The sequence below is a fragment of the Vanrija pseudolonga genome, chromosome 1 (genome assembly GCF_020906515.1).
Source record: "Vanrija pseudolonga chromosome 1, complete sequence".
Lineage (NCBI taxonomy): Eukaryota > Fungi > Basidiomycota > Tremellomycetes > Trichosporonales > Trichosporonaceae > Vanrija > Vanrija pseudolonga.
The window spans coordinates 4271972-4293098 of NC_085849.1; the positions used below are offsets into that span (position 1 = coordinate 4271972).

At 63.7% G+C, this 21127-nt stretch overlaps 7 protein-coding genes across 7 annotated transcripts; 2 read left to right on the plus strand and 5 right to left on the minus strand.

Annotated features, from left to right (window-relative positions):
* The first annotated feature begins 109 nt into the window (after positions 1-109).
* PUS1 (tRNA pseudouridine synthase 1) lies at positions 110-2423 on the plus strand. Its single transcript, XM_062768087.1, has 6 exons — positions 110-569; positions 622-912; positions 965-1409; positions 1466-1755; positions 2000-2059; positions 2151-2423. Exons 1-6 carry the CDS (start codon positions 121-123, stop codon positions 2332-2334), a joined length of 1719 nt encoding a protein of 572 aa, XP_062624071.1. The 5' UTR covers positions 110-120; the 3' UTR covers positions 2335-2423.
* Positions 2424-3654: 1231 nt separating this feature from the next.
* Positions 3655-5464, plus strand: ARB_04768 (Chitin deacetylase). Its single transcript, XM_062768088.1, has 7 exons — positions 3655-3988; positions 4059-4129; positions 4230-4254; positions 4340-4503; positions 4542-4608; positions 4722-4850; positions 4974-5464. Exons 1-7 carry the CDS (start codon positions 3844-3846, stop codon positions 5123-5125), a joined length of 753 nt encoding a protein of 250 aa, XP_062624072.1. The 5' UTR covers positions 3655-3843; the 3' UTR covers positions 5126-5464.
* A 202-nt stretch (positions 5465-5666) lies between these two features.
* Positions 5667-6608, minus strand: LOC62_01G001594 (uncharacterized protein; the record flags this gene model as incomplete). Its single annotated transcript, XM_062768089.1, has 1 exon — positions 5667-6608. The coding sequence occupies one exon, from the start codon at positions 6606-6608 to the stop codon at positions 5667-5669; it is 942 nt and encodes a 313-aa protein (XP_062624073.1).
* A 4925-nt stretch (positions 6609-11533) lies between these two features.
* On the minus strand, positions 11534-12554 carry LOC62_01G001595 (uncharacterized protein; the record flags this gene model as incomplete). The annotated part of the gene is made up of 2 exons (XM_062768090.1): positions 11534-12043; positions 12093-12554. 2 exons carry the CDS (start codon positions 12552-12554, stop codon positions 11534-11536), a joined length of 972 nt encoding a protein of 323 aa, XP_062624074.1.
* Positions 12555-13006: 452 nt separating this feature from the next.
* Positions 13007-14113, minus strand: LOC62_01G001596 (uncharacterized protein; the record flags this gene model as incomplete). Its single annotated transcript, XM_062768091.1, has 1 exon — positions 13007-14113. The coding sequence occupies one exon, from the start codon at positions 14111-14113 to the stop codon at positions 13007-13009; it is 1107 nt and encodes a 368-aa protein (XP_062624075.1).
* Positions 14114-14867: 754 nt separating this feature from the next.
* LOC62_01G001597 (uncharacterized protein) lies at positions 14868-15404 on the minus strand (the record flags this gene model as incomplete). The annotated part of the gene is made up of 1 exon (XM_062768092.1): positions 14868-15404. The coding sequence occupies one exon, from the start codon at positions 15402-15404 to the stop codon at positions 14868-14870; it is 537 nt and encodes a 178-aa protein (XP_062624076.1).
* A 404-nt stretch (positions 15405-15808) lies between these two features.
* On the minus strand, positions 15809-20955 carry LOC62_01G001598 (uncharacterized protein; the record flags this gene model as incomplete). Its single annotated transcript, XM_062768093.1, has 7 exons — positions 20350-20955; positions 20130-20275; positions 17695-20084; positions 17133-17211; positions 16902-17087; positions 16668-16855; positions 15809-16105 (listed from the first exon to the last, which is right to left on the minus strand). The coding sequence occupies exons 1-7, from the start codon at positions 20532-20534 to the stop codon at positions 15809-15811; spliced, it is 3471 nt and encodes a 1156-aa protein (XP_062624077.1). The 5' UTR covers positions 20535-20955.
* Positions 20956-21127: the final 172 nt, after the last annotated feature.

Consider the following 21127-nt stretch of genomic DNA (forward strand, 5'->3'; position numbering starts at 1 on the left):
TTTACACGCGTCGACCACGCGAGATGACAGAAGCCGAAAGTTGAACTTTTGGCTGTCGGTTGCATTTTGGCTGTTGGCTGGATCGCGAGGTCAATCAACCTCCCACCCACCCTCACAACAATGGCAGAGGACACGAAGCCGACAGTCCCACCAGTAGAGCAGCAAGCAAGCAGCGAAAATGCCGGCGGCAGCGACCGCCCGGCGAAGCGCCCAGCGGCCGACGACGAAGAGGCAGCGATGAACGCCTCGTCGTCGACCGGCGGCGGCAACCAGGGCGAGAAGCGCGCGCGGTGGAGCGACAAGCGCGTGCAGCGCGGCAAGGGCCAGAAGCACGGCGGCGGACGAGACAAGCACGCGGGCCGGCAAGGCAAGTGGGACGACAAGCGGAATGCCGAGGCGAGACTCGAGGCCAAGAGACTGCGCGACGAGGAGGCCGCGCAGAACGGCCAGCTTGTGCCGGCAGCTCCCGCCGAGGGCGAGGACGGAGAGGCAAAGGAGAAGCGCCTGCCGAAGAAGCGCGCGGCGGTGATGGTGGGGTACTGCGGCACGGGGTACTCTGGCATGCAGATGTGAGTGGGAGGCGGGAGTAGGGGAAAGGAAGGACTCGCTGACGATCCCCAGCCAAACCCACGGCTCCAAGACGATCGAGGGCGACATCTTCGACGCGCTGCACAAGGCCGGCGCGGTCTCGGACGAAAACTTCAAGGACCACAAGAAGGTCGAGCTGCAGCGCGCCGCGCGTACCGACGCCGGCGTGCACGCTGCCGGTAACGTCATTTCGCTCAAGATGATCCTCAACCCGCCGCTTCCCGAGGGCTTTGCCACGCTCGCAGACTACGTCAACTCGTTCCTCCCGCCGCAGATCCGCATGTGGGGGCACGTGCGCACGATGAAGTCGTTCCAGGCAAGGACGTGAGTCGTGGTCGTGGTCGTGAGCTTGGGAGGAAGGTGCTGACGGCGCCAGATCGTGCGACTCGCGCGTGTACGAGTATCTCTTGCCGACGTACTGCCTCCTGCCGCCGGCGAAGACGGACGCGCTTGCGGGCGTGCTCGACAATGTGTCGCCTGGCTGGCGGGAGGTGGTCGCCGCCGGCGCTGAGTTCGTCGACGCCGCGCCCACGTTCGAAGTGACCGACGACAACGGCGAGCTCGACCCCCGCCAGCGCGGCGAGTTTGAGCGCCGCCGCGGATACCGCGTCGACAAGGACACGGTGGAGCGCTTCCGCGCGCTCATTGCCGAGTACAAGGGCACGCACAACTTCCACAACTATACCGTCGGACGGCCGTTCAACGACCGCAGTGTCAAGCGCTTCATGATCTCGCTCGAGGTGCGCGAGCCGGCAGTGTACGGCGACATTGAGTGGCTCTCGGTGCGCATCCACGGCCAGAGCTTCATGCTGCACCAGATCGTGAGTTGGGCGGAGGGGGGGAGTGAGGAGTGAAAGGGTTGGCTGACACACCGCAGCGCAAGATGATCGCCATGGCCATGCTCGCCTGCAGGACGGGCACGCCGCCCAAGCTCCTGCCCGAGACGTTTGGCCCCAAGCGCATCCACATCCCCAAGGCGCCGCCGCTCGGCCTGCTGCTCGAGCAGCCCCAGTTCAAGACGTTCAACGAGCGCACGCTCCGCTTCCCGAAGGAGGACGGCATGGAGCGCGAGATTGTCGACTTCTCGCCGTTCGAGGGCCTCATGCACGACTTCAAGGTCAAGTGGATTTATGAGAGACTGCGCGAGGTCGAGCTCGAGCATAATGTGTGAGTGGGGTGGGGTGGGGGTTCGAGGGGTAGCGGCTGGGTGTGGGTGGCGGCGCCAAATGAAGCTCCTGCTGGTTGCGGCTTCGCTCGGCGACAACCAAAGGCACAGTAGCCGAAGGACCCCGTGCTGGTGGCGATCTGGGCGGCGCTGCTTTACTCCGAGATTCCACTTCGCCCACGCCAAGCTCAAGCTCAGACTCCGTCTCAAAGTTGCCCGCAACGCAGATGCTAACGGCGTGCGCAGCTTCCACAAGTGGAACCGTCAGGTCGACTGCACTGGCTCCGAGCAGTTCTCGTACTTCAAGTGGGTATTACCGGGCGTTTTACCGGCACCAGGGTGGCCGGTGGTGGCGCCCGGGGCGCATCCTTGCTTGTTCTTGGCTGACGCTGCACAGCACCAACGGTGTCATCCCGCCCGAGGCGGTGGTGACGCTCACGAGCAAGAAGTATGCCGACCCTCGTGCCCAGCCTGCCGAGGGGGCCGAGGGCGCCAAGGCCACCAAGGCCGAGTATGAGAGCGACGACGAGGACGGCGAGATTGACGCGGGCGCGCTCGCCCGTGGTGAGCTGGACAGCTAGGCGTGGGCGGAGTGGCGATGCGGCAGCCTGGTAGTGCGGCAGCCTGGTAGTGTTCATGTCCCACCTGTATGTTACTCTGTCTTGGTGAGAGAGGGCGGCGGGCGCAGGCGACCAGTGAACGAGGGAGCGGCTACACAGCTAAAGGAAGCGGACGGCCGAAGCTGCCGAGACATGAGGACACGAGGACACGGACAGCGGCGGGCGAGGTGAGCATGCCCGCAGCTGGCAGCATCATTGCGTTCCAGCACACCGGTCGGTAGAATTCCCGTCTGGATTGACGGCAGCAAGAGGCACAGCAAACGGGGCGAGCGCAGACGCCAAGGAGAGAACAAGGTCGAGTGACCTCGACGACGACATCTGATCACGAGCCCATAGCCCACGCAGCAGCACAAATAGACCAGAAGCGACGTAGCCGACCCTGCAGAACTCATCTCGGTCGAAGCTGAGCATGTCGTGAGGTGGTGAGGTGAGTGGAATGCATGAATGCACCGCCTCGCCTTTGTTTGTCTTGTGATGATGACGACGGCCGACGCAGTGGGTCGTCCGAGGTGGAGCGTAGTCAGGTGGTGTAGCTTGGTTGCTTGGCTCGCCGCACTCGCCGCCGCCTCCGCCGCCGCCAACGCACCACGACCACGCCTAAACCTAATACACAGTAAACAGTGTGCCTTGGGCACTACGGGGCCAGTTGGGATCTGCGCCGCTGAGATCCAGGTAAGCCACTGCACCAGCCAGAGCCAGCGCCACTGTGTCGTCTCCGTGTCTTGGCCTGGCTGCGTGCACCACCCCAGCGGCGACTATGCAGTATGATGCATTCGCTGCATGCTCCAGACACACCGACGCATCCCTGCTCTAAAGGCAATTACTACCCTGCTCTAATCCTCCCGCAACTCTGTTCTTAAGCAGGCAGGCGTGTGTTTGTGCTCTAGCCAGGGCATGTAGGGCCGTTTCATCCGCCCGTGTGTTTGTCTTTCTCTCGGCACGAGAGCCAAGGCCGCCTTGCCTTGCCTTGCCTTGCCCCGCCGAGCTATTTCCACCTCGGCGCGTGGGTTGACCCGTCCCTTGACTCATCGTGTCGTAACCCTTAGACGGAGCGGCCACCTTTTGGCTGGCTGATTGTAGCCACACTATGGTGGATGGGTGGGTCGAGCGGAGCGGGCGACGAGAGCGGGCAGCTAGCTGGCAACTCTGGCTGAGGCCTAGAGAACTAGAGGTATACACGCGCACGCCCCGCGCGTCTACCCTCTGCTGCGTGCCTGCGACTCTGCCAGTTCCCTCCGAGCCCCCTGCCCCCTCCCCCCACCACACCACCACACACACCAACATCGCCTCCATCTCTCTTCTTCATTCCATCCTTCCCACTACACCTCTTCTCGCCGCTCGCTGCCCGCTAACAACAGCAACACCAGTCCGTATATAATACCCCCACGCTCTCTACCATAGCCCGTATCTCCAGCGCCGCTTGCCACCACCACCTCCCCTTCTCGACACCTCTTTACCCCTTCGACTACGATGCTCTTCAAGCCCCTCGCCCTCTTCGCTGCCCTCGCGGCCCTCGCCGTCGCCCACCCCCAGCCCGCCGACAAGCGCCAGAACGCCGCCGTGCAGGTCATTGAGAACTGCTCGGTCCAGGGCCAGGTCGCGCTCACCTTTGACGGTGAGCAAGCTTGCTGCTGGCGAAATGCCAAGCCGCCCCGAGCACCACCCGGACTGACACGCGCGCACAGACGGACCCTACCTCTACGAGATGGACGTTGTCAAGCAGCTCAACGGCGGCAAGGCCACCTTCTTCTTCAACGTGAGTAGCAGCAGCACCTAGGCTTGGTGCCGCGGCGTGGCTTGGCACGATCGCCGCCCCGCCCCCGACGACGCCGACGCCGAGCTGACCATCCGCCCAGGGTAACAACTACGACTGCATCTACAGTGCGTGCGGGCAACTGCCCTGAGGGTCCGATCTGCCCCGTGTGGGACCCCTCCGAGCAACCCATCACTGACACTTGCTTTGCAGACCACGTCGACACCGTCCGCACCCTCTACGCGCAGGGCCACACGCTCGCCTCGCACACCTGGTCGCACCCCGACCTCACCAAGCTCGACTACAACGGCATCAACCAGGAGCTCGAGAAGCTCGAGACGGCCTTCATCCGCATTCTCGGCGTCAAGCCCCTCTACGTGGGTCGCGTCCTACATGCACCGCTAACCCAACCCAGTTCCGCCCGCCTTTCGGCTCGTACAACAACCTCGTGCTCCAGGTGCTCCGTGACCGTGGTTACAAGAGTGAGTGGGAGCCGGGGAAAAAGGACAGGGCCGTCGCGAACGAACGGGGGGGCCCGCCCAAGCCCCCCCGCGGCTGGCGCCACGTCCCGCAGCAGCCACTGACATTCATGCAGAGCTCTTCCTCTGGTCCGACGACACTGGAGATGCCAACGGCGCCTCTGTGCAGTCGTCCAAGAACACGTACAACAGCATCAAGTTCCCCGCCCCCCACATGGTCCTCTCGCACTCGACTATCCAGACGAGTGAGTAAAAAGCGTGTTTGGGTCGTTTCGGGGTCGGTGCCTGAACCCCCGGGACTGGACCCTGAATCGAATGGGAGGATCGGATCGGACGCGGAACCAAATTGGCTGACACTTGCACCTCAGCCTCTACCCAGGTGCTCCCCTTCGCCGTCCCCAAGCTCCAGTGCCAGGGCTACTCTCTCCGCGCCGTCGACACCTGCCTCGGCTCCAACGGCGAGTGGCCTTACCAGTACATTGGCCCCCCCGGCACCCCCGACGGCTCGTGGAAGTGCTAAACGCGCACTCGACGCGCACTTGGCAGGCAAGGGCGTCGCGACTGATTTTTGGCGCCGTTCAAGTTGGTTCCGCTCCCATTTGAATCGCCGCCATCGATCAGTTTGACGGCAATCGCATCCCTGCCACCCTCCCTCCCCTCAGCTCTCCTACTCTCCTCCTCTGTCTGACGGACAATGTCGCACAAACACCGCCGCCTAAACAGCCGTGGACTCTTCGCTAATTATGTTTCCCCCCCCCCCTGTACATACTTGCATCCCCGGCTCCTCCCTCCTCAACTTTACACGAACAATTCAATGGACAATGCGTAGTCGAAATGCATATACTGTTAAATCATCTGACGCCGAGGCTATACAACATTTTATAATGGTGGCAGATGGTACTGTGGGCATTAAACAAGGGGGTGGGTGTGCGGTTGCAATCAAACAGGTTAGGGAGGGAGGAGTGGAATGGAATCGTGTGTGTGGTTAGTCGTGCGACGGGCTGGGCGCGTCGCGTCGTGTTCTGGGTCGTCTTCTCATCGTGTTGTGGTTCGTCTCGCGCTTAAATGTCATCAAAGTCCAAGAACCGCTCCGAGTCGATCGACTCCTCGCCGAAGATGCGGAACGACGTGCTGGGGTCCGGAATGTCGCGGCGCCACTTGTCCGCGACGCGGACGGTCGTGTCGAGCGAGAGCGAGGGGATGCCGAGCGTGAGGCTCTCAACAGATGTGGTGGGGCTCGACGTTCCATTGTCGCTCACGAGGCTGCCAGGGCTCGATGTCATGATGGGAGAAAGGGGCAGCTCGAGAGCAGTCGCCGATCCACGGCGAGGAGGCGAGGCCGGCTCGAGGTGGAGCGTCATGGTGCTGGGGCGCCGGCTTCTGGGCTGGATGAAAGAGTCTCGGGCAGCCGCAGTCTCACCCATGCTCAGCTGGGCGGGCTGGCGGAGGCGGCTTGTGGTGGGGCGGTAGGCTGGGCGCTCAATTGCGTCAGGGATGAGGAGGAGGGGGTCAGGCATTGAGTGTCGGAAGTTGTGGCCCAACATGCTGCTGGGGCGGTGGCGGCGCGTAGGTGTGGGCGAGAGGGGGAAGGTTGCTGTTGGGGTGACCCCAACCGCGCCCGTTGGAGTGACGCTGTCGCGCGCAGGTGTGCCGCCGCGCCTGGGTGTGCTTGGCGGCTGAGGGGACGCACTGATCGTCGAGGGAGGGCGCGACGTCAGAGCAGCGAGGGCGGCCGCGGGCGTGCCATCGCCAGGTGTATCAATTTCGCTGAGACTGCGTAATCTGGCGCGGAGCTGGTCGCCCGGCGACGAGATGGAAATCGACTTGATCGACGAGCGGTTGCGCCGGGGGGTTGGGGATGGTGGAGCAAAGTCCGGCAACGCCGGCTCTGACCACTCTGCGACAGCCGAGATGCCTGAGACAACGAGCGTGGCAGGGGCGGGCGCTGGTGCGGCGGCGCCAGGGGCTGCCGAGTTCACGGAGAAGGAGGCGATGCTGGCCATGCTTCCGCGTCTGCTGCGGCCAGCGATGGGAGTCGAGATCGTGATGGATGAGCGCCGTGTGAGCAGAGGCGAGGACGAGAGCGGGGCCGGTGGAGGCACGTCGGCAAGCGTGACAGACACAGTGGACCCGGCTCGCGAACGTGTCTGCTGGGGGGTGGGTGTCGGTTCCAGCCATGACACGCGGTCCGATCTCGGCGATGCAAGTGGTGATGCGGTATGAGGCAAGTGACGGTCGCCGCCGACAGGCTCGGGACGTGCAAAGCCGTCATCCTCGGCTAGGGTTGGGAGGTTGAGAGCCGAAGCCGACCCAATCGAATTGCGGTACTCCAGCGTCCGTGAGCGCTGTAGTTTAACGGGGCTCGTGGTAGCAATAACGCTCTGGCTGCGTCTGTGTCCTGATCGAGCGGGCGAGGACGATGCAGTGGCGTTCGGATCAACCGACCTCGGCGTGCGGCTTCCGATGGGCCTCCATGCCCCTGTGCCGTCAAAGGCGGATGCTCGTGGTGGCAGTGGTGAGAGCGACAGCGGGGACACTGGGGCTGCGACGACGCTGTCGCTGTGTGGTGCGAGAACTCCTCGTTGCGTGCTGGTGGTGGCTGGGAAAGTCGCCGAGGAAGCAGAAACGGGGCCGGTTTGGTCAAGCGGCGACTCAATGTGGGGATGCGCGAGGCCGCTCATCTGTGGGACTGGGAGCGCGATCGCGTAGCTCGAGAAGCATGGCTGATCGATGACGAGCCGTGCATCTGGTGATGGGAGCGGCTGTCGGTGTCCTCGCCGTGGGCTGGAAGGACATGAGAACGACTGACGAGCCGCCGCCGCTGCTGTCGCTGCTACCGTGCTGCTGCTCCTCCGAGAGCGCGAGGTTTCAGGGTAGAGGACGGGTGGCGAAGTGTCGGGCAAGAGGTCGCGGACGCTCTGCAGGGATGGAAGCGAGGGGAATGCAAACGACGGCGCCATGTTGCATCTGGTGAGTGGGTGGTGTTTGAGCGAGTCTTGTTGAGCGATGGGAGTGCCGTGTTGTTGTTGCGAGATTGATTGATGGAGAGCTTTGGGCGGCAAACGTGGTGGTCCAGGCGAAGGAAGCCAAAACGGTTGTCGCTGCCGGCGGTGAAGAGGGAAGAGGTGGTGACAGTGACCACCAGTGACAAGGGGTGGGCGATGCACTCGTTACCTGTGCGCGTTCAGGCTGTCTAAAATATTCAGCATCGAGTGTGTTGTGTTGACAGCATGAGACTCACCTTGAGGCGTCACACGGTAACGGGAGAGTCCAAAGTCACGCCGAGAGCACAACAACCGTGGTAGTCGAGGGTGATGTTGAGATGTGAGATGGGAGATGATGCAATGGCAAGAGCAGCAGAAAGATGCAAGCAGTGAGTGGTGGTTGTCGACTCCCTCCCAACAATGATGACGATGTGGACGGAAGGAAGGAGGGGGCGACGAGGGAAGGGAGATGATGGGAGATGTGCCGTCAAAGGGAGGGAGGGATGGGCAGTGTAGCTGTGTGTGTGTGGGCGTGGAGGAAGGGAGAAGGGCGGCGGCGTGGCAAATCGTCACAATCGTCGTCGTCGTCGTTGTCGTTGGAGCGAGAAGAGTGAAGCGTTGCGATGCGATGCGATGCGCAGAGTGGATGGTTGGTTGCAGCACTGTGAGATGCGGTTGTCGTCGTTGCCGCTGGCTGTCGTTTGTTGTTGTTGTTGTTCTTGTTCTGCCTTTTGGATTGAGGTGGCTTGTAATGTCGAGTGAATTACAAAAACGCCCAGAAACCTTGAATGCCCTGGGACGGGGAGATGTGGACCTGTTCCTCTCGACCAGAGAGAGAGATGTGACAGGCGAAAGGTAATTGTACAAACCTGCAAGAAAGTCGGCGACGATGGCGAACAGGAGGTCGATCAAAGAGGGGATGGGGGCAAGGAAAGTGCAGAGACGAAAATGGCGACGAGGGATATAGTCAGCAGCACAAGTCGTCGAGTAGCGACGACGAGGATAGTGTGCCCGGGCAAAGGAGGTAGGACTTGCTGCCCTCCCTCGCTCCTTCGCCCTCGCCTTTGCCGTCAGCAGACCGTTACACCCTCTACAGCGGCGGCGGCGACGGGCAGACGGCGCTCAATGACGACCAATGTCAGGTGCATCATCACAAGTGCATATGCAGCCAGCGTTGCACCCTGGAATCGACATGACTTGGCTGCCCAGCGGCATGGCGCCTGCGGCAAGGCCGTCAAAATAGTGTAAACACTAGTGGGGCTGGTCAGGGAATGGGCAACAAGGATGTTGGGGATGCCGGGGCATGTGCAGTGCCAGGCGCAGGCAGGCAGGTGGGCACGCACGCAGCACGCAGCCAGCAGCACCAGCAACCTCGGCTGCAGTGCTTGACCAAGCCAGCATGAAACTACCCGACATGCCCCATCCATTGGCCGCTGGCGTAATTTAGCCTGCCTTGCCCTCGACGAGCCTGCACGCACATCAATGTACCTTGCCCCAGCCCTGCACACCGCAGCAGGGGCCAAACGTCAGCAGGTCGTAAAGCGGCCCACGACGACGACGACGGCAGGAACAAGGCATTGCCGGCGAAAAAGAAATCAGTCGCCCGGGCCTGGCCTGGCAATGTACGTCGTCATGCTCCGACACAACTGCCCCCAAACGAACCCCCCCGAACCCAAAGCGGGCCATGATCCGATGGAAGAGCGTACACAGCCACACAGTCTGGCAGGGGGTCCTGCATCACCTCGCATCAAGACCACGCCCACGCGCCTGACTTTACTTCGAAACACGCAACGGCGTGCCTCGCCCGGCCGGTGAGCTGCCCCGCCCAGCTCGTGGTTACGACACGCCAGCGCCCAGAATCGGATGCTACCACCTCTGTGGGCGTTTCCGCCGTGCGAATGGAGCACGACGCTGGCGCTAAGTGTGCGAAGCGGGTCGTTGGCGACGGGGATGGATCTGCTGGACGACGGGGTGTGCTGGCTCGCTGGCGAGCGAGCGAGCTTGACAAGACAAGATGATGGGGCTTGCTTGCTTGCTCACAGCCATGGCCATGGCAGCACCCATCCACCTCTACATACCAAGCCTCGCCATGACAAACCTCTCGTCACGCCCTCCGGGGGCATGGTGAAACCGGGAGGCGGAGTAGGCGGAATGCAAGGGTGCGCCTGGGCGTACTTGGACGCTGTCCGGCGGCGGGGCTCGCTACGGTGGGCCCGGCGTCCAGGTATCTAGTGCAGGCAAAGCGTCGTCTAGCTGCAGCCATGGCCAAGCCGACGCCCAGCACGGAAAGCGGCCACACATATGGACATGACGAGCACAGGGACATGCCTGGCTCTGCCGGCGCGGAAAGACCTGGCCCGCGCACTAGGCTCGCAATGTTCGGCACTAGGGTGCAAGTGTTCGTAAGCGGGTGAATATTGGGGCAGATCTTGTAACGCAGCCTGCAGCAGCTTGCAGCGGCTTGTGCTCTAGGCTCGCTCCTGTGAATTCAATGTCGGACGTAATGTGGATGCATCGTACGAGGTGCGCAGAACATGGCGGGGGAGGGGGGGATGGATGTCGGACGCCTCCGAGGCCATCGCGGCGTGCCTCCCTCGTATAGTCGGCGCCGATGGCGCTAGCCAAACGCGCCGGGGAGTGCGTGAGTGGTGCCGGGGAGTGTTCGGGAGGAATATGTTCCTGCGGATATCATGTCGGCGACGGACGGCGCGTCAGGATGCCCCAGTGCCCCACGGCATGGAGGAGGGCGCTGTCTGTGGGGGAGTTGAGTTGGAATGGGGTGAGCGATTGGGGGCATGCCTCGCTGCGACATGTGTAAGGTTACAGACAGCCTGTTTGATAGATGGGTTTGATGACAGACATCTGGGCGTGTGCGAGACACGGCGGGCGGACCACTTGACAAGCGCCCTCCTACGGCCTACGGAGCACATTCGGGCCAAGCTCGCTCCTACGGCGAGCGAGCTTGCAAGCTACGGCCCATGTGTCTCACCAAGGAAGTCGAAGGGTCACTGAACAGCCAGTGCCAAGTGTCAGTCATCCACAACCACGACCACCAGACACCGCGACTCACCGACGACGCGCAGCACACGCCCCCTTCCCTGGGGATATAATGTCCTCATGGATCGCGCGTGGTTTATCTAGCAGGCCAAAGAACGCAGGCGCGTGACCACGTTCTCGGGAACTTATGGTTTGAGTTGAGCTCGGTAGGTCGATATGCCCTTGGTGGACTAGTGGACTTGTGGGGTGCCGGCGGCACACTGGCGGCAGTGGTGCGGCAACGCTGCGCGCTGCGCGCCATTCCACGGCCACGAAGCAGGTGGCGGCTGTTGCCACTCGTCCTGGCCTGGTGACTAATTACCCTCCTCGCGCCATCTTGGCCCCCCGCCGGCATGTCGGCATCGGCAACAGCGACAGCGACTAAGACGCCAGCACCAGTCGCCGGACGCTATCTAGCTGTTCCTCGCTGTTAATGAATTGATGTGCGCAGCAGTCGCCGAGGTCACGCGTGAGAACATCGTCTGCGCTGATCGAGCGACGACGGGTGGAGCGGCGGGGGCGGCGAGCCGGCGCAGACGACCGAGGCGAGGCGAGCTCGAAGGTCTTGTCAGCAGCAGCGATGAGGAGGCTGCTGATACTCGTCTCGTTGCACCCCACGATGGCCGTCACCCACGCCCACTCGCTGGGCCTCGATACCTTCCCGGACGCGGTGGCTACCCACCTCGCGGCGCACGTTGCGCTGCTCGTAGAGCGGTAGGACGGCTGATGCCGCCGCTCGTGTAGCCGTCGGCGCCGGCTGCTCCACCTCACTCTCACGCGGCGCCACACTCCCCACGCAGCGCCACTCGTCACTCGTCACCCGTCACGGCGTGCCATCTTCTCGGATTGCTCACTGGAACGAACCGCGTGAGCCAAGGCCAAGGTCATACAGTATCTATCAACCTAGTCTACTCGTCGTCCAAGAAGGACACGCTCGCCCAGCACACCTCGACGACGTCCACCCCGTCCAGGATGTTCGCGCGACGGCGGATGATGTTCGAGTCCTGTCCCAGCCTGTCGCGTATCATCCTGCCCGCAACAGCCTTGACCTCGTCTGGCGTTGCCGTCGGGCCGAGCGACGCGGACACGAGGCCCGGGGGCAGGTGCTTGACGCCGCGCAGTCGGACGGAGGCGTACGGCAGCCTGTCGACGATGTGCAGGGAGTTGATGACGTCGCCGAAGAAGGTGCTGTCGCGTTGGCGCCAGAAGCCGCTGACCACCTCCCTCGGGCCGGGGGTGCTGGTGCCCTCTGCCGCCGGGGCCGGGGAGGAGGTGTCGCCGCCGCGCGGGGTGGGCACGAAGACGACGTTTATTTTTTTACACTTGCTGCTTCCCTCGCGCATGCCCTCGCCGGCTAAGAATCCATGTGCCAATCGGCGGCATGGTGCCCTTGTCCCTTTGCCCGGCGGCAGTGCCGACTGCGAGCGTCCACGGCGCGGCCTGGTGCGCGCCAAGCTCGAGGACCACGACGTGGCGGTAGGTCCGGTGCGGGAGCGGCGCGTGCTCCGCGCGCAAGGGTCGCGGGGGCACCACGTCGACGACAGTGTAAGGCGGGAGGAGGGCGCGCTTACCCGAGGCCACGAGCTGCGCGGGGTCCGTCGCCAGCCGCTGCGCGAGTACCCGGTCAACGAGCACGTTGAGCGCGCGGCACATGCTCCGGAAGGCGAGCAGCGTGCGGACGTCGGCGGTGTACTCGACTACTAGGACGACGAGGTGCGGGTACGTGCTGTAGCTCAGTGGTAGCGGTGTTGGGGCTCGGGATTGGGCGGGCGGGGCGACTTCGGAGCGGGGGCGGCGCGCTGGCTCGGGGTCAGGCCGGCGGGCTGGAGCTGGCGCTCGCGCTGGGAGGAGCTGGCACAGGTCCGCGAGTGACATGCGCCCGTGTGAGCGGATATCGATTGTCGGCGCTGGCGGGGTCATGATGTCCATGGCTGTTGTTGTGGATGCATAAGCAAGAGTTATGGCCTACAAGTGTTGTTGCAGCCGAGTCGAGGTGTCGTGGTGTCGTGTTGGTTGTCGACTCGGTCGTTACAGGCAGACACGCATTGTTTGCCACCCAACAAGTCACAAATCACGTGGTGTGTGCGCCGCCAGGCGATGCTCGTCTTGCTCGTCTTGCTTGGCTCACGTCTAGGCGTCTCGTACACATGCAGGCACTTGCATCCATAGAGCATCGCGGTAGCTCACTCATCGACCCTTCTTGCTCTCCGAGGAGAGAGAGACCAACCACGCGAAACGCCACACGCAGAGTGTGGCGTCGCAGAAGGAGAAGCATCAGTGCCAACTACATAACGCCTGCACATCCGTCTCCACCCAGGATAATCAGCGGGCCATAGCATGCCCGTGCACACTACATACATCTCGCACCTTGCATCAGTGCTCTACAAGTCATCCTCGTGCACCTCCAGCCTGCTGAGGCACACGTCGACGTCGGTGCCAGGCGTGAAGAACGCCCGGTGGAACAGTATCCTGTTGCGCACGATCTCCACGGCGGCAGCGGTGACCTCCTCGCTCGACGCCGACGGCGAAAGGGACCTTTTGACGAGTGGCGGCGAGAGGCTCTTCAACCCCCAGATCCGCACCGTCTCGCAGCCGGCCAGCAGGCGCTGCGCGACACTCAGGTAGCGGACGACGTGCCCGAAGAAGCCGGGGAGGGCGGGGTCGAAGAGGTGCAGGTATCGGTATGCAAGGTCGGCCTCGAATTCGAACACATCTTCGTCGAGCCCGCCGGTGTCCGGGGCCCTCGTGGGGCCGGTGGTACAGTGTTGGCGGGTCAAGTGGCCCAGGAGCGCGAGCGAGTCGGCGGCGAACACGAGGTCCAGGACGGGCGGGTACGGGCCCTCGGCTTGCCGTGCCGAGGCGAGCGGGCGGACGAGGTCGAAGTGCCGGATCTCGGGGGACACGCTCATCGAGCGCGGGATGGGCGGGCTGTGCGCGTCGCACTCTAGCACGACGACGTGCCGCTCCGTCTTGGGCGGGACAGCGATGCGGAACGCCGCGTCGGTCGAGTGCACGCTCAGCCGGTCGACGACAGTGTACGGCGGTAGCAGCGCGCGGGTGTGGCCGTCGAGCTTGGGCACGGGACGCATGAAGCGGGCACCGCGTGCTCCGTCCTCAGTGGGGCTGATGCACTGCGCTAGCATGGCGTCGACCTTGGCGCGCACGCCGCGCGAGGTGGCCCGGAAGGCGAGGAGGACGGGCAGGTCGGCATGTGCTGCGACGAGCTCGACGAGGTGCGGGTACGAGTCGTAGTTGAGCGGAAGGAGGGCGGGTGTAGGGGCTTGCGCGGTGGGGACAGTCGTGGTCGTGGTGGTTGGGAAAGCTTGACGGCGTGCCGCTGGGAGGTGCTGCAGCCCGAGGTCGGACAGCGCCGCGCCGTGGCTTGTCGCCGCGGGCGTCTGCACCGCCGGCAGGGACACGCTCAGCTCGGCGAGCGAGAGGAAGTGGGAAGTTGAGGCCGGGAGGACATGCGGTTCGTCAATGTCCATTGGCCGTGGTGGATTGTGCAAGAACAAGGTTGTCGTGGTGGTTGGTGTCAGCAAACAACGGACGGCACAGGCACAGACACTTTGCCACTCAAGGGGCAGGCAGGTGAACGGTGTGGGGCCCCGTAGATCGGGGAGTCGAGGCGCAGTCCTCTATGAACCCGACGACCACTGGACGCTGACAACATTGGTGCGCAATGAGCTTAATCGTCCTAGGGCCACTTGCACGGAGCAGGTACTTGACTTTGCTGGACAGCGGCATCGACGGCGCCAGAAGGGAGGTTGGTTGTCGGGCCCATACAACGGCGCAATCTCGTCTCCTCGCCCAGGCCCAACGGTGCGGAAGTGCCCCGCTTATCACTCTCATCGTCTCACGCTAGCTCACGCCCCAGCACAACAGTACGCAGGCAAAAGAGATATGACCGCGCGTCCCAGGCCCCAAATCGAACACTGGTCCAAGGATATGGCCACCCGGACGGGCACCAACAACTTGTTGGCGCCCGGCCGGGTTGCGGATCGCGTGACTGTCGTGCTACGCGGCCTTGTGGGGTCGCTGCTGGGGTGCTTATAGACTGCGACCACTGTGCTGGCCTGGTACATTGATTCAGCACATCCATGCCCCGAGTCAGTGGTCAGCCGTGAGTGTGTTCTGCCCTCGTCCATTCCTCGCCGCCGCGCTGAGTCATCACCACCATCGCATTGACTTCTGCATTCTCACACACTCGCGGCATCGCATCTGCAGCGCCCATAGGCGTCCTTAGAGCTTCGCCTCGCCAGCGCGCGCAGCGTCGCCGTGGACGAGGATACAAGCGCCGCCGACGACAATTTTGTCCTCGAGCCCGTGCTCCTTGATAAACGCCTCGATCTCGTCGCTCTCGGCGCCGGGCTGGATCCACACGCCGACAGGCGACTTGCCCTTCGCCTCGGGGCCGTACAGCTCCTTGAGGAGGGGAAAGCCGAGGGCGGGGTGCAGGATCCAGCTAAGGCTCGTCTTGTCGAGCTCCTTGAGCTCGAGCGGGGACTTGACGGCAGTCAGGCCCTCGATCGGCTCCGTGTTGGGGAACTTGGGGTTGTTGCGCACGGGCGTCACGGGGAGGTTGCGGTCCTGGTACCACTTGAGGACCTGCGCGTGTGAGCGGGGGCGGGGGAGGGAGGGGAAGGGTGGACTTGCCTTGTTGTCAAAGCGCGACGGGTCGGAAATGACACGCCCGACAACGGCGTACCGGTTCGCATTGAAGAATGCGCGCGCGGCAGCGGGGATGATCTTGATACTGTGGGGGTCGACGTGGCCCATTGTGGTGTGTCTTGGTGGTTGTTGTTGTGGATGATGGACAAGATGCAAGACGTGGATGCGTGGGGGAGAGGAGTCACTCGGTCGGCAACTCGGCTAGGCGGGGGTATTCCTACCCGGGAACAACGACTATTCCGAAGAGTAGCACAGACGACGTCATATGCGCCGGTGCTGGCGACAACGCGAACTGCTACAATGACGAGAACAACGGCCACGACGATGCATATGTTTACGACTTGGCCAAATGCTTGGGCGGAACGACGACAGTGTCCTCGAGCACGGCGGTGTCGACGAGAGCGCGCGCAGTCGGGCGGTGGATGAACAGTGTCTTGCCTTTGCTGGGGTCGTCAGGTCTTCCCCTCCCAGCCCCCTCCCCTTCTCCCCCCCTCCCCTCGCAAGCTCGCAACTCACAGAGGATAAACACACACATCACTCTGGCTCCGCATCCCCCCAATGAGGTACTTGACCCCCCCAGCCCCCCCAACCAACGTGTGGGCCCAGTACCCGCCGCCGACCGGCCCCGCAGGGAACGCAACATAGTCGCCCTCGTTGACCGTCACGCTCGTCACCGCCGCAGTGTCCTCCGCGTTCGCGGTGATCAGGCCCGAGGTGCCCGGACGTGCGTCGGCAGGCGTGAGGCGTAGCTCGGCCGACCCGGAGAGGATGTACAGCCATTCAGAGTCGACGAGGTGGTGGTGCATTTCCTAAGGGCAAGCGAGCGAGCGTCAGCGAGCTTGCTCTGGCTCCTTCCTGGCGGCATGCCGAGGCGAACAGACTGATGACGCCGTGTCCACCCAGCGCCGCTCGCGGCCACTCGGCCTGCGGCCTCGCGACCGCGCTCGCTCGCACTCACAGTCGACTCCCCCCCAGCCTCCAACACATTCATATACAGCGGACAACCCCCCATATCGCCCCCCGGCGCCAGGTCGGATATCGACACGGTGCTGCGCGCCGCGCCGGGGTTGAGGAAGTGGGATTTGTTGAACAGCCCCGAGGCGATATCCCCCGCGCGGACGACGGGGAGCGGGGGTGGGGGCGGGGACATGGCTGTTGGTGTGGGTGAGATGTAAACGCTCGAAGAGGGTTGGACGATCGCGACAGGCAGGTGGCTTCTTATCGCCAGGCACGTGCTACATCCGTCATGGCTATGGAGATGACTCGAGATGAGTCAACCGGCAGCGCTTCGCCTCCGACGACCGACGACAAAGTCGTCCCACACACCCACAACGCATACCGCGGACACGCACCGCTAGCCTAGCCACGCACCCCCACGCCGTCAAACATGGCCTCGTCATCGCCGACCACCACGAGCGTGCGCGCCCCGCCCCCGGCGTAGGGCGGGTAGCTGATCACGTCGAGCGGGCGCCGGTCCCCGCCGAGGAGGTAACTTGTGCCGCTGGGACCGGCGCGGAGCAGGTGCGCGTATGTCGTCGCCGGTGGGCCGGGGGGCAGGCCTGCGGCGCGGTCAGCTCGCTACCGCTCGAGGCGAGGCAAGCCCACCGATGAAGTCGCCCGCCTTCACTTCGTGCTCCTCTACCTCCCCGCCCCAACCCAGCACGCACACCGCGCTCCCGGCCAGCACGTAGATCCATTCCGCCTCGGCGGCGTGCGAGTGCAGCATCGTGCTCTCCACCCCCGGCGCCAGGTCGACCTTGTGGATGCCGACTCCGACGTCTTGCATCCCCGCTACGTCAGGTTAGCGCTGTGGCCAGCACGGCGCACCGCACCCACCCATGTCTGAGATGCACGCCGTGTGCCGTACCGACGCGGGGTTCATCGGGTGGATCTTGTCACGCTGCGCCGACGCGATCTGCGCCGCTGTCACTATCGGGCTTTGGGGCTTGCTTGGCTTTGACATGGGCAGTAGGTCAGTGGGCAGTGGGAAGAGAGATGTTGTCGCGAGGTCGCTAGTGCGGATTGTTATGAACACCTCCTCGTGCCTCACCTCAGCTCGCCGCGCTCGGTGCCTCCTGCGGAGGCGACTCGCTCGCCTCTCGCCGCTCAATGCACACGATACATCGTTGCTATTCACAACTCTTTGCGATACGCCTTCTCGGCTAGGTGCTAGTCTACACAGGGCTTGTCTGCCCAAAGTGGTGGTGGTGGTGGTGGTGGTGGTGGTAGTGGTGGTGGTGCTGGTGTATGGGTGTCAAATGCAGTCTTCTGGATGGATGCGCAACAACTCGCTCTACGCAATGTGGATCCCGCGCGGCTCGAGCGAGTAGCCCGTCGCCGCAAGGAATAGGTCGATCGGCCGCGCGCGCTGGCAGATTAGGCAGCGGCAGGTGCGTACCGACTCGCATGCGTTCCACCACGCCGCGCTCAGGATGCCCGTCGTGCCGGGCCCGAGCTGGACGTTGCGCGGCGGGACGTATGCGGCTTCGTTCGGGCCGTCCCACGACGCCGTCGACGTCGCAGACGAAAAGTCGTCCGACTCGGGCGTCAAGGCGCGCTGGACCACTTGCTGCGTAGGGGTTGGGTTTTGTTTTACAGGTTGCTGAATGGCGATGATGGCAGGAGCTGCGGGCTCGGCAGGTGCCGGGGTAGTCGCCTTTTGGATGTTGGTAGGCTCCGACGCCGGGGGGGTCGGAAGCGTTGGTTTGTTGAAGGCCGGGACAGCGGTGGCGGAGACGGCAGGTTCACTCGGCGACGACCTCATGCTCACAAGAGACGGCGACTTGTCCTCGGATTCCAGCGACACGATTGTCGAGCCAGCGTCACTGCCGTGCGAGGTCTGCGGCGACCGGCGGCGTGCAGGCGGCTCTTCTCTGTCGTCGTCGCCAGGCGACTTGCGCTTGCCTAATGTCGGCGACATGGCGCCAACCGGCTCGACATTGCGCGGCGTGGAGGGGACTTGGTGGGCAAAGGTCACGGCCACATCGTCGACGTCGATCGGCGCGAGCTGGATGCTGCCGACGAGGAGGTCGGGGCTGTCGTCTGGCGTCACAAGCGCCGTGCGTGTCGACTCGCCCTCGCTCGAGTTGTACGTCGCGTTGCGTTCACCTAGGCGAGGGCGTACGGGGTGGCCTGTTGGCTCGTCGTTCGTTTCTTCCTCCTCCTCCTCTGGACCGTCGGTTTCACTCGAGGCGTCCTCCCACTCGTCGTCGTCCTCTGGAGTTATGGCTCGGAGAGACGCGCCGTCTTCACTCATCATCTCGTCGTCCTCCTCAACGTCGCTCCAGCCGTCGCGAAGAATGCCGTAGCGCTCAACTTGGACATCGTCGTCGTCCGTCTCCATCTTGACAAGTTCGATGCGGGGCGACGCCGGCTCGGTCACAGAATCCTCACCCCGTGTCGTTGGTCTCCAGCCGGGATTTGGGTCCTCGGGCTCAAACGGCCATCCCTCCAGCCAGCCCGCCTGGTCGCGCAGCAGACCCAGAATGTCGGGCAGCTGCATCGCCTCGCACACCTTTTCGGCCTCGCCGTCGCGACAAGACATGCTCTTGTACTCGACAATCGTCGAGAGGGGCATCTCGAGTCGTCTGACCAGCAGCGAGGTGAACTTTTCGTTCATGAGGTTGAGGATGCGCTCGGGTGGGAGGATGGCAGTGGGGTTGGTGAACTTGAACTGGCCCTCGCCCATGGCAAGCGCGTTCTGGTTGGTAGCACCAAACCTCGCCTCTTCGTGCTTGAGAGGGTTGAACGTGAGCAGGGCATACTCGCGCAATGGAGTGAACAGCGACTTGTCGGGCATGAGGCGTTGGTCGATGTCGTCGCTGGGAAGGACCCAGAGACCATACTCGACGCGGTCGTTGGCCCACGCGTTGATGCAAACGCCGTGCAGCAAGAGCCGCAGGTAGTCCCAGAGCTTCTGGTCGCGTTGCCCGGCACGGAAGCGAGCCAAGTCGAGTCGATAATCGCGTTCGGTGTACCGGCCGCTGTCAATGTCGTTGCGCCACCCGCGCTGAAGTCGCATAAAGTCGACCAGCTCCTCGTTCTCCTCGCCCCAGACGAGGGCGCAGAACTGGCGGACCTTGTCGATCTGGTTGCGAATCATGTTCGCCGGCCTGCACTCGTAGTGGAACAACTTCAGGAGTGTGAGGTCGCGCTGGACTTCGAGCATCTTGCGTTCCCAGTCGTTCCAGCGTGTGTGTTGACCAAGGAAGTGCTCCTCGACAGCGCGCTTGGCTTGTCTTTCCGAGGATCCTTCGGCCTCCCACACGTAGTCCTGGAACGGGGCAGTGTAGTGCCAGGGGGCGTCGAGGCCACGCACATAGGTGCCGCGTGCACACATGATGAGCTCGCGCTCAATGGCAGCGGAGATGATCGCCTGGCGACAGTTGTGACACGTGTAGCGGCGACCGCGGACCTCGCCGGTGACGTCGCAGTCCTTTGGGTCGGTGATGCGCAACGAGATGGGGTCGGTAGAGTCGCGGCCAGCCGCAGACAGGACGTTTTCGCGGAGACAGTCGTGACAGAATCCTCCCTCGGCGTGGAACTGGCACGAGGCGACAGGGCCAAAGAGCAATGTCGGCACGCGCTGAGCCAGGCCGGGCAAACCACGGCCGGGCGGGTAGGGGTTGCGCAGCGACAGACGGCAGGGTATGCACACTGCCATGGTGGCGCGGCGCGCCGACTGGTACGGAGTGAGCGACGGGCCCGTCTTGTTGATGTTTTGATCATCGTCGGTGGTCGCGGGGCTGAGTGTTGCTTCGTACTGTATCCAAAACGGGTGCGAGTCGACTGAATGGATTGGTGGTCAACCTCCACTCTGCGGATAACACTCACTTGCAGCACACCAGCCCGCCGAAACGAGCCGTGCCGCCGAGAGCCACTTGCGCTGCGTGAGTGCGAGCGCGACGGCGGCCTGCGTCGGCGGCACGGGGCGGATGAGCTCGAGCTGCGTGGCGTCGTTGACATGGGAGACGATCCGGCTAAAGAAAGTACCATCAGCGTGTGTGTTGTGCGCGGGCGGTGGCGACGCGTCCGCCGCTGCAGTCTGGCTTACTGAATCAGCTGATCGGGCAGGTTGCCCCACCCGTACTGGTGCTTGTTTGGGCGCGCGCGCGAGCTCTTGAAGACGGCCATGGCGCCCGGCCGGCGCTCCCACGCCGAGACGGGCGGGCGCGGCGCGTGCTGCTGCTGCCACAGCAGCACCGTGTCGATGGTGATACCGGCGGTGGGCGCGGTCATGGTGAGTGCCTGCGTGCCGTGCCGTGCAGTGGTGCGGGCGCGCCGTGCGTCACAGTCGTACCCCGGCGTGCGTGTGTGCGTGCGTGCGTTGCGTTTGAGCGGGGCGGGGCGTGAGCGCGAGGCCAGGAGCGGTGTGTCGATCGATCAAACGGTCGAGCGAGCGAGCACCGAGTGCGTGCTTGCGCGCGCGCGCGGCCGGGCGGTCGGTCGGTCCGGCGGTCCTGTCGTCTGTCCCTAGAGTTGCCCTCCGCCCGTGGTGGATGTCGTTACTGCGCGTGGGGGTGGGTGTGAGAGAGGGGCCAGGGGGGGATTTGTTGATGATCTAGATGGATTGCGGTGGCGCTGATGAGGAATGAGACGGAGGGGGGTGTGGGATATCGCTGGCTGGATTGTTGGTGGTGGGTGGTGCGTGTGGTGTGGTGGATGGCAGTGGGGGGTGACTGCACAATGATGATGACTGGGCTCAGCCAGCCAGGGGCGGAAGGGCGGACGCGAGATACCGGTGGCGAATACGCGGGCCTAACTGGTTAACAGGCTTGCTTGGGGCGCGCCTATGGACCACGTGACTCGACTGACGTCGACTTGGCCCTCCC

Excerpts from the sequence above, each read along its gene's own strand:
- PUS1 (XM_062768087.1), top strand. The coding sequence starts at position 121 with ATGGCAGAGGACACGAAGCCGACAGTCCCACCAGTAGAGCAGCAAGCA. Across the intron at positions 913-964 it reads AAGTCGTTCCAGGCAAGGAC|ATCGTGCGACTCGCGCGTGT; the intron begins GTGAGTCGTGGT and ends TGACGGCGCCAG. Across the intron at positions 1,410-1,465 it reads GCTTCATGCTGCACCAGATC|CGCAAGATGATCGCCATGGC; the intron begins GTGAGTTGGGCG and ends GACACACCGCAG.
- ARB_04768 (XM_062768088.1), top strand. The coding sequence starts at position 3,844 with ATGCTCTTCAAGCCCCTCGCCCTCTTCGCTGCCCTCGCGGCCCTCGCC. Across the intron at positions 3,989-4,058 it reads GGTCGCGCTCACCTTTGACG|ACGGACCCTACCTCTACGAG; the intron begins GTGAGCAAGCTT and ends ACGCGCGCACAG. Across the intron at positions 4,504-4,541 it reads TCGGCGTCAAGCCCCTCTAC|TTCCGCCCGCCTTTCGGCTC; the intron begins GTGGGTCGCGTC and ends AACCCAACCCAG.